Source organism: Bos javanicus, chromosome 8 (genome assembly GCF_032452875.1).
Source record: "Bos javanicus breed banteng chromosome 8, ARS-OSU_banteng_1.0, whole genome shotgun sequence".
In the NCBI taxonomy this organism is placed as follows: Eukaryota; Metazoa; Chordata; class Mammalia; order Artiodactyla; family Bovidae; genus Bos; species Bos javanicus.
In genome coordinates, this window is record NC_083875.1 from 95,834,365 (window position 1) to 95,850,350 (window position 15,986).

General features: G+C 38.6%; 1 protein-coding gene across 3 annotated transcripts in view; it reads left to right on the forward strand.

Annotated features, from left to right (window-relative positions):
• SLC44A1 (solute carrier family 44 member 1) overlaps positions 1-15,986 on the forward strand; it is a 232,354-nt gene that overhangs the window by 149,396 nt on the left and 66,972 nt on the right. For all 3 annotated transcript variants that reach the window (XM_061426397.1, XM_061426396.1, XM_061426395.1), the window contains exons 11-12: positions 1,240-1,396; positions 2,128-2,211. In XM_061426397.1, coding sequence (XP_061282381.1) covers positions 1,240-1,396; positions 2,128-2,211 — 241 coding nt within the window. The remainder of the gene's footprint in view (positions 1-1,239; positions 1,397-2,127; positions 2,212-15,986) is intronic.

The window sequence follows — 15,986 nt, forward strand, 5'->3', positions numbered from 1 at the left end:
AATACTGGAGTGGGTAGCCTATCCCTTCTCCAGCAGATCTTCCTGACCCAGGAATCGAACTGGGGTCTTCTGCATTGCAGGCGGATTCTTTACCAACTGAGCTATCAGGGAAGCCTCATAGATACAGAGAAAAATCAAGTGACTGCCAGAGGAGGGGTCGAGGCTGTGAGTGAAATAGGTGAAGGAGATTAAAAGGTACAAACTTCTAGTTACAAAAAAAAATGAATGATGATGGGGATGAAAAGTCTCACATGGGGAATATGGGCAATAATATTGTGATCATTTTGTATGGTGACAGATGACAACTAGACTTATTGTGGTGATCATTTGTAATGTGTAGAAATAGTGAATCACTATGTTATATATGCAGAACTAACATAGTATTGTAGGTCGATTATACGTCAATTAAAAAAAAAAGCAAGAAAAAAGAAAAGAAAACTTAAGATAATCTAAGTAATTATGCCTGAAGGAAGTGGAACTGAGGCTGTTAAGAGTTTAATTTCTTTAAGAAGTAAGTGGAACTCAATATGACAAAATGTGTAGTTGATAATTCTGTGAGGTAGGAAAATGGGAGGTGATTATTTTATTCTTTATTCTCTCCTGTAACTTTTTTAAACATTAATTAGAATAGCAGGTCATGCTACACTTAAATTACATTTATCAGAAAAATAAATCTAGTTAGTGTCTTATGTATTGGGTTAGCCAAGAACTTCTTTTGGGTTTTTCCACATAAGATGGTATGGAAAAAGCTGAGTGAACTTTTTGGTCAACCCAGTATTTTTGCTTATATAAGGATCTAGCACAGGTTAACAAGTCTTTAATTTGTATGGATCAGAAAAGGTGTTGTGACTTCCTTTCCTAATTTCAGAGCTAACTATGCACTACAGTTAGTGCAAAGCCTGACAGTTTTCCATTAAAATGAAGTGCCAAGTCTAACATCTTTCTACGTTCCATTATCTGATTATGTAAATACTGCCATAACTATTTACTAGTAAGAGCTTTCAAAGCAGTTTTATTTAACTTAAAGTATTAGAGCATAAGAACTCCATGAAACTACCATAAAGAAATGAAGCGTTAATTTTACATGATACATCTGAAACACTTGTAGTTACTTTGCTATTTTGCCATAGAACTAGAACAAGGAAAATGAACTAATTTTTCACTTTTTTGAACTAAATCTTTTCTGTGTTTCTATCCTGGTCAAGCCTTTAATTGTCTTTTTGGTCATTTTTTAAACAGGGATAAAAGGAATTTGCCATTCACACCGATTCTGGCATCAGTGAATCGCCTTATTCGTTATCACCTTGGTACTGTGGCAAAAGGTTCTTTCATTATCACGTTAGTCAAAATTCCACGGATGATCCTTATGTACATTCACAGTCAGCTCAAAGGAAAGGTAAGGATAAACCTTTTCTGGACTTTGTGTGGGCACATTCCAGGTCTCAGTTCTGCATGTAGCAAAATTCCCGATGATATTAAGTCCAAGTGTGATGTTTTCTTCCATGTCCTTGCCAAGTGGAATCTAATTCGGTCTCCTTATCTCCCACTCTCGTACTCATATGCTCTGGCAAAATTTATCTAATCACAGGTTTCCCCAAATATCCTGTGCTTCTATTCCTCTGTGTGAATTCACACTTTCCTCCTTGGAACCCTCCTTCCTGTCCTTAACTGCGGAAACAACATGCATTTCTGCATGCTGCTGCTGCTGCTAAGTCGCTTCAGTCATGTCGCATTTCTGCATAGCTTAGCTCAAATGACCCCTCTTCCTAGAAACCTCCCCTGAGTCCTCTAACCTCCCAAGTGGCATCTTCTCTCTCTCTTCTCCACTTTCATGGCACTAGGATCGTATCATTCTGACTCTAACCTTTGTTACGTTTAATGCTTTTAACTTCTTTGTTGGTCTTACATACTCTATCTTATATGCAATAGGTACTAAGTAAATGTTGAATTGAACTGATTAAAAATAATTCAACCATTGCATTTTGAGGGAAAAAAGGATGAGTATGGAGGCTTTAAAGCATGGGTTGTGATTTTTCTTAATTTTTACTTTTCTAAAATTTATAATATGCTACCTGGTATGATTTGATTCTTTGGTCTTTAATTATTTTCATTATTCATTCTTTCCAGGAAAATGCTTGTGCTCGATGTGTGCTGAAATCTTGCATTTGTTGCCTTTGGTGTCTTGAAAAGTGCCTAAATTATTTAAATCAGGTAAAAGATTTTAAAAATACATCTAACACTCACTTTCAAAGACAGGTTCATTGTTTCTTCTTTCAAGATAAAGTTTTTGAGTTTAATTGAAAAATGTTTTTTTCTCATGGTGTTGTACATTGTGCCTTGATCAAGTATAACTATTTTAATCATATTCTTATTTTGAAACATAATATATATTCTTCCCAAAGCTTATTATTGCAGGAGACCCCAGTTAAATTCCTGGGTCAGGAAGATCCCCTGGAGAAGGGATAGGCTACCCACTCCAGTATTCTGGCCTGGAGAATTCCATGGACTGTATAGTCCATGGGGTCACAAAGAGTTGAACACAACTGAGCGAAATTAATTGTAATACATGGATAAATTTCCTTAGAGTCCATCTTTCAGGAAATCATTTATCTTTTATCCCTTAATTCACATTTTATCTTTGATTTTCCCTGAGAATCGTGTCTACCCTAGCCATTGTTCTTTAATTCATTTAATGTTGTTTGAAAGCTTTAGTGAAAAGTTGTTGTGACACTTACTCCTTTTTTGCAACTGTTTACTATTGTTCAAAATTAACATGCCATGGGGTTTTTTTGTTTTTGCTTTATCCAGCTGCTGAAGACTGTGGTACTGGCCTGGAAAATACTAGCAATGAAAGTGCTATTCCTAAGGTCAAATGGAGAGATTGATACTTATGGAGTAACAGTTCACAGAGGAGTGGCTTGGTCCTCTGTGTTTCTGTATCTGAGCATGTAGGACTCTCACTGTGAAACACTCTTTTCATTTTGAGTTGTTTTTCTTAACCACTTTTCTCCAGCCCCTAAAAATCAATTCTAATGTACTGATGCCGTTATCTAATAGACCAAAGATAAAAATTGACTTTCTCACCATTAACCTTTAAGTGATTGAAGAGTAGCATTGCACTGTCCATTCACTCACACGTAGTCAAATGGAGAGAGTCCTGTGGTGATGGTGTTGAGCATGCCTGGAGTCTGCTTTATTGGAGTTCTATGATTAATGTGAAGAAGTAGATTTCACATTTCATTAGCAAAATACATTCCTGTGGTTCATAATACTCTTCGGATGTAAAGTATTGGGAAGGTCATTATTAAAATAATTAGTAACAGCCACAACATTCTGCAAAATCATGTTTTTTAAAATTTGGTTTTGGAACAAGTCATCTTCATCAAAAAAGTTGATGGATGCAGTAACGATAATCATCATTACATTTTGTATCCGTCACTAAATAGCTAATATTCAGAGAGATGTGCTAACCTCAGCTGTCTGTTTTCGCTTCCCACAGGCACCTTTTGCTCTCACAGTTTCCAAAATGTGCAGAAAATAACTTCCTTCCAATGTCTTACTAGCTCCTATTGGTCTTTAATGATTCTTCCTGAGCACCACCTCCAAGAAACTTTCCCTCATTACCGCAGCTCCTCCTCTGACAGTGCACGATATCAGTTCATACCTCTGTGAAAACACTAGGAGCACTGTATGAGAGTTGTCTGTTTACTTCTTCTCCTCCTTTAGATTTTTAGCTCCTTAAAGACAGGATCTTATTTTTGTCTCTGCAGGAACTGCCATAGTGCCTAGTATACAATAGGTGGTCTTTAAATGTTTTTTGAATGAATGATTAGTCACCAAATATTTGGACTAAAAAAGATTAAGAGAATGATGTGAAACTGTAAGGACCTCAAAAAGGAGAAGTGCTGAAGGAAGGAAACAAATCACATGATATCAAGATGGTAACCAGGTGAAAACATATATAAAGTTTTCAGCTCATTCCAAGCTAAACAGTAGTCAGCAAGTTAGTCCTAATAGTCCTGTGATGTATATCCAAACTACAAGTTGGTGTTTCTTGTACAAGTTTTGTGCATTTTGCATCTTCAAGAGGTAGGCATGATGCTTGAAGATTCAAGGAAAGCATTGACATAGTAGCAAACCAATTATGGGAGTGAAGGTTTAGGGAGAGTGATTCTAAACTCATACTTGGAATATGAAGTATTCCAATGTGGAGACTGGTTACCATTGGAGCGTCATGTCTCTTGTTTTCATAGAAATGTTGAGATGAGGTCAACATATTAAAAATATTAGAATACTTCTTGCCATGACAGATTAATTTTAAGCATAAGTACCAGTTGCCAGTGGAATTTTTTAACCCTTGTTCCTGTGAAATATTTCAGAGCAGGATGGGCACCCATCTGTTTGAAGTACTTAACATGATGGGGATCATGGTGGTACTGAATCAATGAGCTCCGGAGACTTTTCTAAAATTTGAGAAAGCAGGGTATAAGTGTATGATCTGCTAATGTAAGAAAAGACACTTAAATACTATCACATGCAGTCAGCAGGTATAACCTTAGTGCTCTGCTACAGGTGTGAAGCCACAGTAGAAAGAGCCCAGATGTTGAAGATGTGTTTCCTTCCCTAGCAAGCTCAGTGAAACCTCTGAGTCTCAGTTTCCTTCTTCAGTAAGTGGAAAAAATATACCTGTCCTCATAGGCTTTAGGTTAGGGTGAAATATAATGCAGATAAGTCAACTCTTACGGTGTCTAGCTTTTGGTAGACATCTAGTAAGTGTTATTATCACTCTTTCCCTACCCCATTTTATTTATTTATAAAGAACTCGCTGTGTTTTACTCTAAGATAACAGAGCTGTGACAAAGAATTCAAAAGGTAGTTCTATAATGTGTCTTTTCTCTGACAGTAAATGTACTATAAAATACTGAAGAGTTTGGAAAACCAAAACAAGAAAAAAACATCACCCATGATCTCACCGTCTAACATAACACTTTTGTTACCAGCAAAATGGCAACTTAGTCCTTGACCTCCCGAAGGAAAGAATTCAATCAAAAGATATAGAACACTTTTAAGCAGCAAAAGTTTTATTAAGCAAAGCGAAAGTACACTCCCAAGAGAGAAAAGGAGAGTGAGCTGTGTGGAAACTAGAAGCAGCCCTCCAGCTGGGGATAGGGTTGGTTTTTCAAAGTAGTGGCAAGTCCCTCCCTATGTCCTGCATCATTTGACATGTTGATTGTCAGTTTTAGGTTATATAACTTTTCTCCTTGTGTGCAAGCACTTACCCACAAGCACCCAAGCAAAACCCATGCAGGGGTAGGGCGATGGGGTGGGGAACCGGGACAAACCTGCAATACTAGTTTATTACAAATACAGAATAATGAACCCCAGGTTACACTGAGTCACCTTTTAGGGTTTTAGGGCTTGGTGTGCCTGCGCCAACATGTGATGGAAGGCTTTATCTTATTTAGGCCTGATAAGTCTGGAAATTTAACTGTCTTGACCACAATTAAGGGAGGATCTCTGGGCATGTTCTGATCACCAGTGTCCGGGTCAGAGAGGGAAAGATGGCCCCATCCAGGATGGAGCAGGGACCCACTTGTGTCTGACTAACTACTTAACACTTTCACTAATATACTTAATGATAGCTTTGAGAATAAGTTTGCAGTGTTTTACTTCAATTAATGTCTGATAAGCTCTGAACCTCATATGTAAAGTAGGGCTAACAGTAGTGTTTACATTGCCTGTTACCATGAGTATGAAGAGAGTCTGCGGTGCTCTGAGCATGGGCTTAGACACAGCAAGTCTTCAGTGAGTGGAGAATCTTATTCTGTAGTAATGCCCACAGTTAACTTCTTTTATATTTTTATAATGTACATCAATTTTTATCACCGACACAGTGGACATGGGTTTGGGTGGACTCCGGGAGTTGGTGATGGACAGGGAGGCCTGGAGTGCTGCAGTTCATGAGGTCGCAAAGAGTCGGACACGACTGAGCGGCTGAACTGAACTGAACTGAATTTTTATTTTCTCTTGTCAAGTCTGTTTAACTTTTCCTTCGTGGTTTCTCTCTTGGCTTTTCTACTTAGAAAAGTTTTTCCCACTCGAATATCAAATAATTATTCTACCTTTTTTTCTTGTAGTCCTTTAGAGGTTTCCCTTCTTTGAAAAAAGTTTATCTGGGATTCAATCCGTTGTTCCAGGACCAATTAATGATTAATCTATCCTTTCTTCTGCAGTGAAATGTCAATTCAATCATGTATTAAATTCTTATATATTGTACTTAAGTCTATCTTTGGGCTTTTTTTTCTATACCATTGATTTGTCTATTCTTCTACCAGTACTGAGTTTTTGTTTGGTTTGGTTTGGGTTTTTGTGTTTATTTGTTTTTAATTTTTTTTGAAATATAGTTGATGTGCAGTATTATATAAGTTACATGAATATAGTACTGGAATATTTATTATAGCTTCATTATGTATCTCAGATGTCCTGTGGGGCAAATCTCTTGCATTCTTATTTTTCAAAAACTTCTTATATAATCACCTGTCTATTCTCTGAGGTTATCTTTATTCAATGGAGTACAGTGAAATAATAATACCAATTACAATGCCAGCTATCATTTCCTGAGCACTTATCATGTGCCAGGCACTGTGGCTCACATTTCACATGCAGAGTCTCTCATTTGGAGTTTGGGTTTTTGTAATACTCTTTGGAAATGGTTAACAATGAGTCGGTTAATGTCACTTTACATCATTTTCCTCCTGTATGCCAACGTCCAACCTGAGATATCTCCCTGGCAGTCCAGTGATTAAGAATCTACTTTGCAGTGCAGAGGAGGTGGGTTGGATCCCGGGGGACTAAGATCCCACATTCTGCAGAGCAACTAATCCTATGCACCACAACTATTGAACCTGGACACCACAACTAGAGATTCAGTGCGCTGCAGTGAAACGTCCGTGTGACACAGCAAAGATCCCGCGTGCTGCAACTAAGACCCGACACAGCCAAGATAGATACATACATTTTTTTAAAAAAAGAAAACTTGCAACTTGAGGTTAAAAGCCTTGAGTGGAACCGGACAACATAAACCCCTGAAGGGCCACTTGAGGTTCATTCTATCCTTCACGTGACTGAGTGCAGCAGCCAGGCTCCAGAGCTATAGCGAGCAGTAGAGAGTGGTCACCTGCAGAGCTCATGTTCCATCCAAAGAAGGCTGTCACCACTTAGCTCTGATATACCTTTGCCATGTGAGAATTTATAGACAGTTTCTAACCCTTCAGTTTTCTAAGAGAAGCCAGAATTCTGGATGTTTGCATTTTATCTCTTGCTATTAAAATGTTTACAACTGATAAAGAAAGAATAATTCTGAGTGAGCCAGAGCAAACATTGTATAGTCTTTGGGCCACATATCATCAGTTGTCTATAGGCTACCAGTTGGTCGCCACTGCTGTAGAGAATACAGAGGATAATAGAGAGGAGTGTTGACATGGAAGTGGGGTAGACCAGAGTCATTGTGCAGCACGATATGAAATTCCATAGTCCATAGCTATGTGCCAAGCAGTGTGGAAAATACAGCTGGCTTCAAAAAAGAGCTTTATGAACGGATAAAGATGTGGTGTATGTGTATACATATACACACACACACAATGGAACATTTCTCAACTATAAAAAAAAGATGAAATAATGCCATTTGAAGCAACATGAATGGACCTAGAGGTTGTCATGATAAGTGAAGTAAGCCAGACAGAGAAAGGCAAATATTATATAGTATTGTTTGTATGTAGAATCTTAAGCAAATATAAGTGAATTTTTAATGATACAAATGAACTTATATACAAATCAGAAATAGACCCACAGACATGGAAAACAAACATGGTTACCAAAGGGGAGAGAGGGGGAGAGAGAAAATGGAAGTTTGGGGTTAAAGCACACTACTATATATAAAATAGGTAAGCAACAAGGACCTACTGTATAGCACAGAGAACTATACTTGATATTTTGTAATAACCTAAAAGGGAAAAGACTCTGAAAAAGAATATATATATATATATGAATCACTTTGCTGTACACCTGAAACTAACACAGTATTGTAAATCAACTATACTTCAATTTAAATAAAAACAGCTTTAGATTTTTTAAAATAGGCCATTAAATATATATAGCATAGGTGCTAGAGTTCTGCAGATAAACAGAGTGAACCGTGACCCGCTTTTTGTTTCTGCACGTGCTTATCTGGATGTGACAGGAAAGTAATTGTACATCTAATGGAACAGTATAAAGTTCGCTTTAAGTAGAAGGATTGTTCCAACTAGAATCTGTTTCTTTGGGGCATTGAATTACTCAGGTCTTGGTTTACTTGGACATTATTTGAAGATAGTACATTTAACACTGGAGGGCATCTGTTCTCCAGCTGATAAACCCCTAAGATTATAAAGCTTTTCTCTACATAGTATGAGTGGGAGTTATTTTTCTGAGCACCTACTTAAATCCCTGATAGTACACTAAGCACTTTATATATGTTATCACTTTCTCCAACTCTGTAAGGAAGGTGCATTTCCTCTATTTTATTCATGAAAACATTGAGTCTGGTACATACCTTGTAGCAGATCACATGATCTACTTCGTGTTTCAAATGGAAGTTTCAAATCTAAGTTTGCCTGGATCGTGCCATGACTACACACTGCTTCCTACAGTTGACCCTAGGACAACAGCTTTAGATCGTGTGGGTCCATCAGAGATGAACTTCTCACCCTGGCAAGAGGGATTTAATCGAAAGGGAGGAGGAGTGAGGTGAATGATGGGGAGTGGGAGGCATGTGCATTAATCCAGGGAAGGGGCAGGGCTTTCTCAAGGGAGTGGTGTGCTACCCCCTTTTTATCTTGTTTTGGTCATTAATATATGGTATTGGCCACCAGTGGGTGTATTGTTTAATATGTGAATGTATTAAACAATACATTTTAAATTAATATGTGAATGTATTAAACAATACATTTTTTTATGATGAAAAAATTATGGGGGTCCACTTATATGGGAATTTTTAAAAATAAATACTACATACTCTAGTACAACACAGTCAACTGTTGATTGACTCCATGGCTGCAAGAACCATAGATAACAGAGACTATAAAGTTAGTCTTGGAGAAGGAAATGGCAACCCACTCCAGTATTCTTGCCTGGAAAATCCCATGGATGGAGGAGCCTAGTAGGTTGCAGCCCATGGGGTTGCAAAGAGTCAGACACGGCTGAGCGACTTCACTTTTTTTTTTTATAAGGTTAGTCTAAGTGGTTGGCAGAAAGTTCAGAGAACACTTATTAGCCACAAAGGACTCAGAATGTCTTAAGAACCCTGGCATGAATCCTTTAGACTAAGAGCTGTAGGAGAGGGAATTGACAACTGTGTGAAAGAGTTGGCACCCGACCCCTGTGTTGTTCAAGGTCAAATGTATACATGCTTTTGTACAACTTAAAGAAAAGTAATTGTTATAGAGAATATTCAAGCTTTCTGATATCAATTGCTGACAGCAGCTTTCTGCTGAAACTGTTTCCTGTTTTAAACTAAGACAAGTGGTAATTTTTATGCAGTCTATTTAAGTTAAGATTTACAACATATTTTTAATTCTGTCCCTTAAAAAGTTGGAGTATTTAGAACCAAACTGAGTGAAATATATGGTATCGATCGGACTTTGTGTTTCCTCCATCCCTCACTCAAAGTGCAAAAGGGATCATCTGGATTACTGTTGCCCCTATTTAATGTATGATGGTCCACATGTAGAGATGTACTCATCTGTTCCCCTTTTGCTACCGTCGCTATCTAGCTTGCCCTATTAAGTGGGTTATTATGTTAAGATTTTAAACTTTAAGAGAATCTCTAGGTCCTTAAATGAAGAAAAGAAAGAAGGTATGAAAGTATAGAATCTGTGCTCTGGGACCTATGGCCAGGCAGGCCTGGGGATCAGTACTTTTTCACTATAACCTTTCACACAAAAGTACACACACCAGGGACCGCTTGGGCTAATAGGCATCCTTTTATAAGGATTTCTGGATGGTGATCATCTTTCATGTTGCTTCTGAGAATTGAGTCCTGCCAGTGAGACTTAAAGAATTGAGTCTTTAAGCCTGTGTCCTGCCTGAGCAGATGTTGGGCACAGGCTAAATGTTAATCATTGATGACTCTCTGTGGGCAATTTAGCTGAATGTCAGGAAGGCAGTCTAGGAAGAAGGTGAGTGGGCTCTAAAAATCTCATCTAAGTCATCAGCAAAAAGCTCAGAGAATGCTTATTAACCACAAAGGACTCAGAATTTCTTGAGAACCCTGGTGTGAATCCATTAGACTAAGAGATATAGAAGGAGAGGGAAATTTCAATGGCCTGCTATGATCTTTAGCACATTTTTCTTCCAAAAGAGATCATCTTGACCTTTGTGTATCACATGCAGCTCATCTTCTTGCCTTGGGAGTAGGAAAAAGTTTATAAAATACCTACTTTTTTCAGTTAGGTTAACTATAAAAGAGTTGCATAGATCTGTAGGAATATTGCCAAGAAGGCTGAATTTCTATGAGCACATCCAACCCCGGAACCAAGGAATGGAGAAAAGAAATCACTGCTGCCTCCTTTCATGTCTACAAATAGCCTTTTGCTTTAAAAGTAGATCAAATGGGTGGAGATGGTTGGAGGAGGGAGAAAAGAAGCAGCAGAGGAAGAAGAATAATTCTCAAGTAAAGTGAAGCTCTCAAAATTAATGAGAGCAGCAAAAAAACTTTTGTTGTTTAGTTAGGACACATTGGGCCTGCTCTTAGACTCAGCTGGCCTGATGATAACAGAAGAGAGAGATTGGAGATATGTGGATCCTCTCGGTCCTGCCTCTTCTTTCAAGGAAAGTTATATTCAAACTGAAAAGGGGAATACAACGTAGTTAAGCATTGTTGGTCTTCATTTAAGGGGTGAGATTTAAGACAACACCCAGTTGTTTTAAATGGGTTATCCAGTATCCTTGATTCTAGGCATTATAATGATGCTTTTTTACATCAACATTAATTATGTGTGTGTGTGTGTGTGTGTGTACATACATAGATAGTATATGTGTAGTTAATATGGTAGGGTATTTTACCCTACTGACTTATTAGAAAAGCCCCTGATACTGGGAAAGATTGATGGTAGGAGGAGAAGGGGATGACAGAGGACGAGATGGTTGGATGGCATCACTGACTCAATGGACATGAGTTTGAACAAGCTTCAGAAAATAGTGCAGGACAGGGAAGCCTGGTGTGCTGCAATCCATGGGGTCACCAAAGAGTTGGACACGACTGAGCGAATGAACAACAGCACAATATATTACTATCTTGTGCTCACAGCTCTTATCTCAAAAGCTAATATATACAATATTTTAAGGAAATCATACTATTAAGTTGTCCTGGTACCACTCATCTGCTGCTTGCCCACTTTATGCTGTCTTTGGCCAGTGCTTCCTATCAGTTAAAAGACAGCAGGCACCAAAGAGTTAATTACCTAACTGCAGTGGTTCACATTTCCTAGTCTTCTATAAAACTTCTTTTGAAACATTTTGTGAATAGCCTCATGACATCAAAATAAACTGTGCTTTTGATCTTATGTAACAGTAAGTCGGCTAAAAAATGATACAGAACTTTCTAAGCCTGATCTATTCTCAAGGAACCCAGAGTAGTTCCGAATTCTCACCAGTTCCGTACTCACCTAAAAAATGAACTACAATAACAAACAAACCCAAAACAAAACAAATAAAAACAACCAAACAAGCCCCATTAATAATTTATTTTAGGGCAGAGTTTTCAAACTGCTACCTGTGGGCTAAATATGTACTTCAGTACATAAGTTTTATTGGAACACAGCTATGTTCATTAATTTACAAACTGTTTTGGCTGTTTTACATTATGATGGCAGAACTGAGCAATTGTGGCAGAGACTATATGGTCTACAAAGCCAAAAATATTCACTATCTGGTCTTTTACCAAAAAACTTTGTTGCCCCTCCTCTAGAGTAACGTTAAGAATCAACACCAACCTCACTTACAGTCTAGAGAACCCACCTTCTCAGCCTTTTTGAAACACAAACCACATATGCTCATTTCCAATTTCAGTTCAGTTCAGTCACTCAGTCGTGTCCAACTCTTTGCAACCCCATAGACTGCAGTACACCAGGCTTCCCTGTCCATCACCAATTCCCAGAGCTTACTCAAACTCATGTCCATCGAGTCGGTGATGCCATCCAACCATCTCACCCTCTGTCGTCCCCTTCTCCTCCTACCTTCAGTTTTTCCCAGCATCAGGGTCTTCTCCAATAAGTTGGCTCTTCACATCTGGTGGCCAAAGTATTGGAGTTTCAGCTTCAGCATCAGTCCCTCCAATGAATATTCAGGGTTGATTTCCTTTAGGATGGGCTGGTTTGATCTCTTTGCAGTCCAAGGGACTTGCAAGAGTCTTCTCCAACACCACAGTTCAAAACCATCAAGTCTTCGGTGCTCAGCTTGCTTTATAGTCCAACTCTCACATCCATAATGACTACTGGAGAAACCATAGCTTTGACTAGATAGACCTTTGTTGGCAAAGTAATGTCTCTGCTTTTTAATATGCTATTTAGGTTGGTCATAGCTTTTCTCCCAAAGAGCAAGCATCTCAATTTCATGGCTACAGTCACCATCTGTAGTGATTTTGGAGCCCAAAAAAATAAAGTCTGTCACTGTTGCCATTGTTTCCCCATCTATTTGCCATGAAAGATGCCATGATCTTAGTTTTTTGAATGTTGAATTTTAAGCCAGCTTTTCACTCTCCTCTTTCACCTTCATCCAGAGGCTCTTGAGTTCCTCTTCACTTTCTGCCATAAGGCTGGTGTCATCTACATGCCTGGGGTTATTGACATTTCTCCCAGCAGTCTTGATTCCAGCTTCTGCTTCATCCAACCCAGCATTTCTCATGATGTACTCTGCATATAAATTAAATAAGCAGGATGACAATATACAGCCTTGATGTACTCTTTCCCCGATTTGTAACTGGTCCATTGTTCCATGTCTGGTTCTAACTGTTGCTTCTCAACCTGCATACAGATTTCTCAGGAAGTAGGTAAGATGGTCTAGTATTCCCATGTCGTTAAGAATTTTCCACAGTTTGTTGTCATGCACACAGTCAAAGGCTTTAGCCTAGTCAATGAACCAGAAGTAGATGTTTTTCTGGAATTCTCTTCCTTTTTCTATGATTGTTTCTGCCAACGGTTGTTGGCAATTTGATCTCTGATTCCTCTGCCTTTTCTAAATCCAGCTTGAACATTTGGAAGTTTTCGGTTCACATACTGTTGAAGCCTAGCTGGGAGAATTTTCAGCATTACTTTGCTAACAAGTGAAATGAATGCAGTTGTACAGTACTTTGAACATTTGGGATTGGAATGAAAACTGACCTTTTCCAGTCCTGTGGTTGCTGTGGAGATTTCCAAATTTGGTGCCAAATTGAGTGCAACACTTAACAGCATCGTCTTTGAGGATTTGAAATAGCTCAGCTGGAATTCCATCGACTCCACTACCTTTGTTTGGAGTGATGCTTCCTAAGGCCCACTTGACTTTGCACTCCAAAATGTCTGGTTCTAGATGAATGATCACACCATTGTGGTTGTGTGGGCCATTAAGATCTTTTTTTTTTATAGTTCTGTGTATTCTTGCCACCTCTTCTTAATATCTTCTGCTTCTGCTAGGTCCATACCATTCCTGTCCTTTATTGTGCCCATCTTTGCATGAGAAGTTCCCTTGATATCTCTAATTTTCTTGAAGCGATCTCTAGTCTTTCCCATCCTATAGTTTTCCTCTATTTCTTTATATTGATCACTGAGGAAGGCTTTCTTATCTCTCCTTGCTATTCTTTGGAACTCTGCATTCAGATGGGTATATCTTTCCTTTTCTCCTGTGCCCTTTGCTTCTCTTCTTTTCTCAGCTATTTGTAAGGCCTCCTCAGATAACCACTTTGCCTTCTTGCATTTTTTCTTTGGGGATCGTTTTGATCACCACCTCCTGAACATTATTGCGAACCTCTGTCCATAGTTCTTCAGATCTATATGTATCAGATCTAATCCTTTGAATTTATTTGTCACTTCCACTGCGTAATCATAACAGATTTGATTTAGGTCATACCTAAATGGCCTGGTGGTTTTCCCTACTTTCTTCAATTTAAGTCTGAATTTTGTAATAAGGAGTTCATGATCTGAGCCACAGTCAGCTCCTGGTCTTGTTTTTGCTGACTGTATAGAGCTTCATCTTCATTTGCAAAGAATAGAATACATCTGACTTCAGTATTGACCAACTGGTGATGTCCATGTTGTCTCATGTGTTGAAACAGTGTGTTTGCTCTGACCAGTGCATTCTCTTGGCAAAACTCTGTTAGCCTTTGCTCTGCTTCATTTTGTACTCCAAGGCCAAACTTGCCTGTTACTTCAGGTATATCTTGACTTCCTACTTTTGCATTCCAGTCCACTGTGATGAAAAGGACATCTTTTTTTGGTGTTAGTTCTAGAGAACCTATGTAGGTCTTCATAGAACCATTCAACTTTATCTTCTTTGGCATTAGTGATTGGGGCATAGACTTGGATGGCTTGCCTTGGAAGCGAACCAAGTTCGTTCTGTCATTTTTGAGATTGCACCCAGGTACTGCATTTTGGACTCTATTGTTGACTATGAGGGCTACCTCATACAAGCTATGCCAATCTGTATGAAGACATTTCCTGTATTAAGATCATACTGTGTTTCTCAAAGAACGCTGTTATTTCCTGCTGTTCCAATACCGAATAAAGTTTATGAACCACAAATAGTGACCTACTCAGTACAGTAGTCTCTCTTTGGCCCTGAAAAGTTCTGCATTTTTAACCAATGAAATTAATCATATAATGGCAAATTAAATTTTTGATGACTCCAACCTCATCTTCATACCCAGTTCGTAATAACTAACGAGCGTACAATTGGAACACTCATAAATTAAAGACTCTCTCTTCTGATCTCTGTTTAAAACGTTACAGACAACACAGTGTAAAGTATGCCTTTGTGTTCTGCGTTTTTCCTGCAACTTCATATTTTGGGCTCACCAACAATTTCTTAAGTCAGCAGTAAGCCAAAAATTGCTCAGGACTGTAAGTTTTCAGTACAAAGTCCATATACTTTCCCTTCTTAAGACTCAGACATATTTCATGTTATGTTACTTATTCACATTTTCCAGAAAATGTCAGTTCTATTCTAGAATGTAATGTAGAAAAGAAGAAAAAAAAAAAAAATCAGAGTGACTATTAGTCAAAGAAAACATGGGGTGACAGAAGCAGGTATGATTGGATAAAATATGTCAGCTGGGTTCTGAGTACTACAGGAGAAAAAAAACCAGCCCAGTCTAGCCCCAACAAGAGCAAGATTGAGAAAGGGGTGGGGGTGGGAAGAAGGGGAGAGATTCTTAGGTATTTATTAGCTTCTGTAACTGAGAAGTACAGAATCTGGCTGGTTCCTAACCATGTAAAGATTGTCACCGAGGGCAGGTACCTGGTTTCTCTCTCTGCTCCGACTTCCATTATGTTGGCGAGACAGGCATGGTCGTTTGTATCCTCACACCTTACATCCAGGTACATGAGAGAGCTCCTCTGTCAGAACACCTACGGAAGAGAAAGAAAACTTCTTTTTTTCCCAGAAGCCCAAGGGAACATCTTTTACTTTCATTGGCTCTGATTCGTTTATGTACCAATTCCTGAAGCAGTCACTGTGGGTGAAACATGTTGATTGACTTACATCGATCAAAGCTTACCCCCAGAGCTGGAGGTAGTGTCAACCTCACTCAGACTCCAAGAGAATGAGAAAGCATTGTTTTCTCAAACGGGATTTGATGTTCTGCCCCAGGAGGGAGAGGTATAAAATCAGCAACAAAGAGTTGTCTACTGCCAGAACTGTGAGAAGTGACAGCACAGAAGAAAGTGCCAAGGAGGAGGAAATAGATGTTCCCGATATAA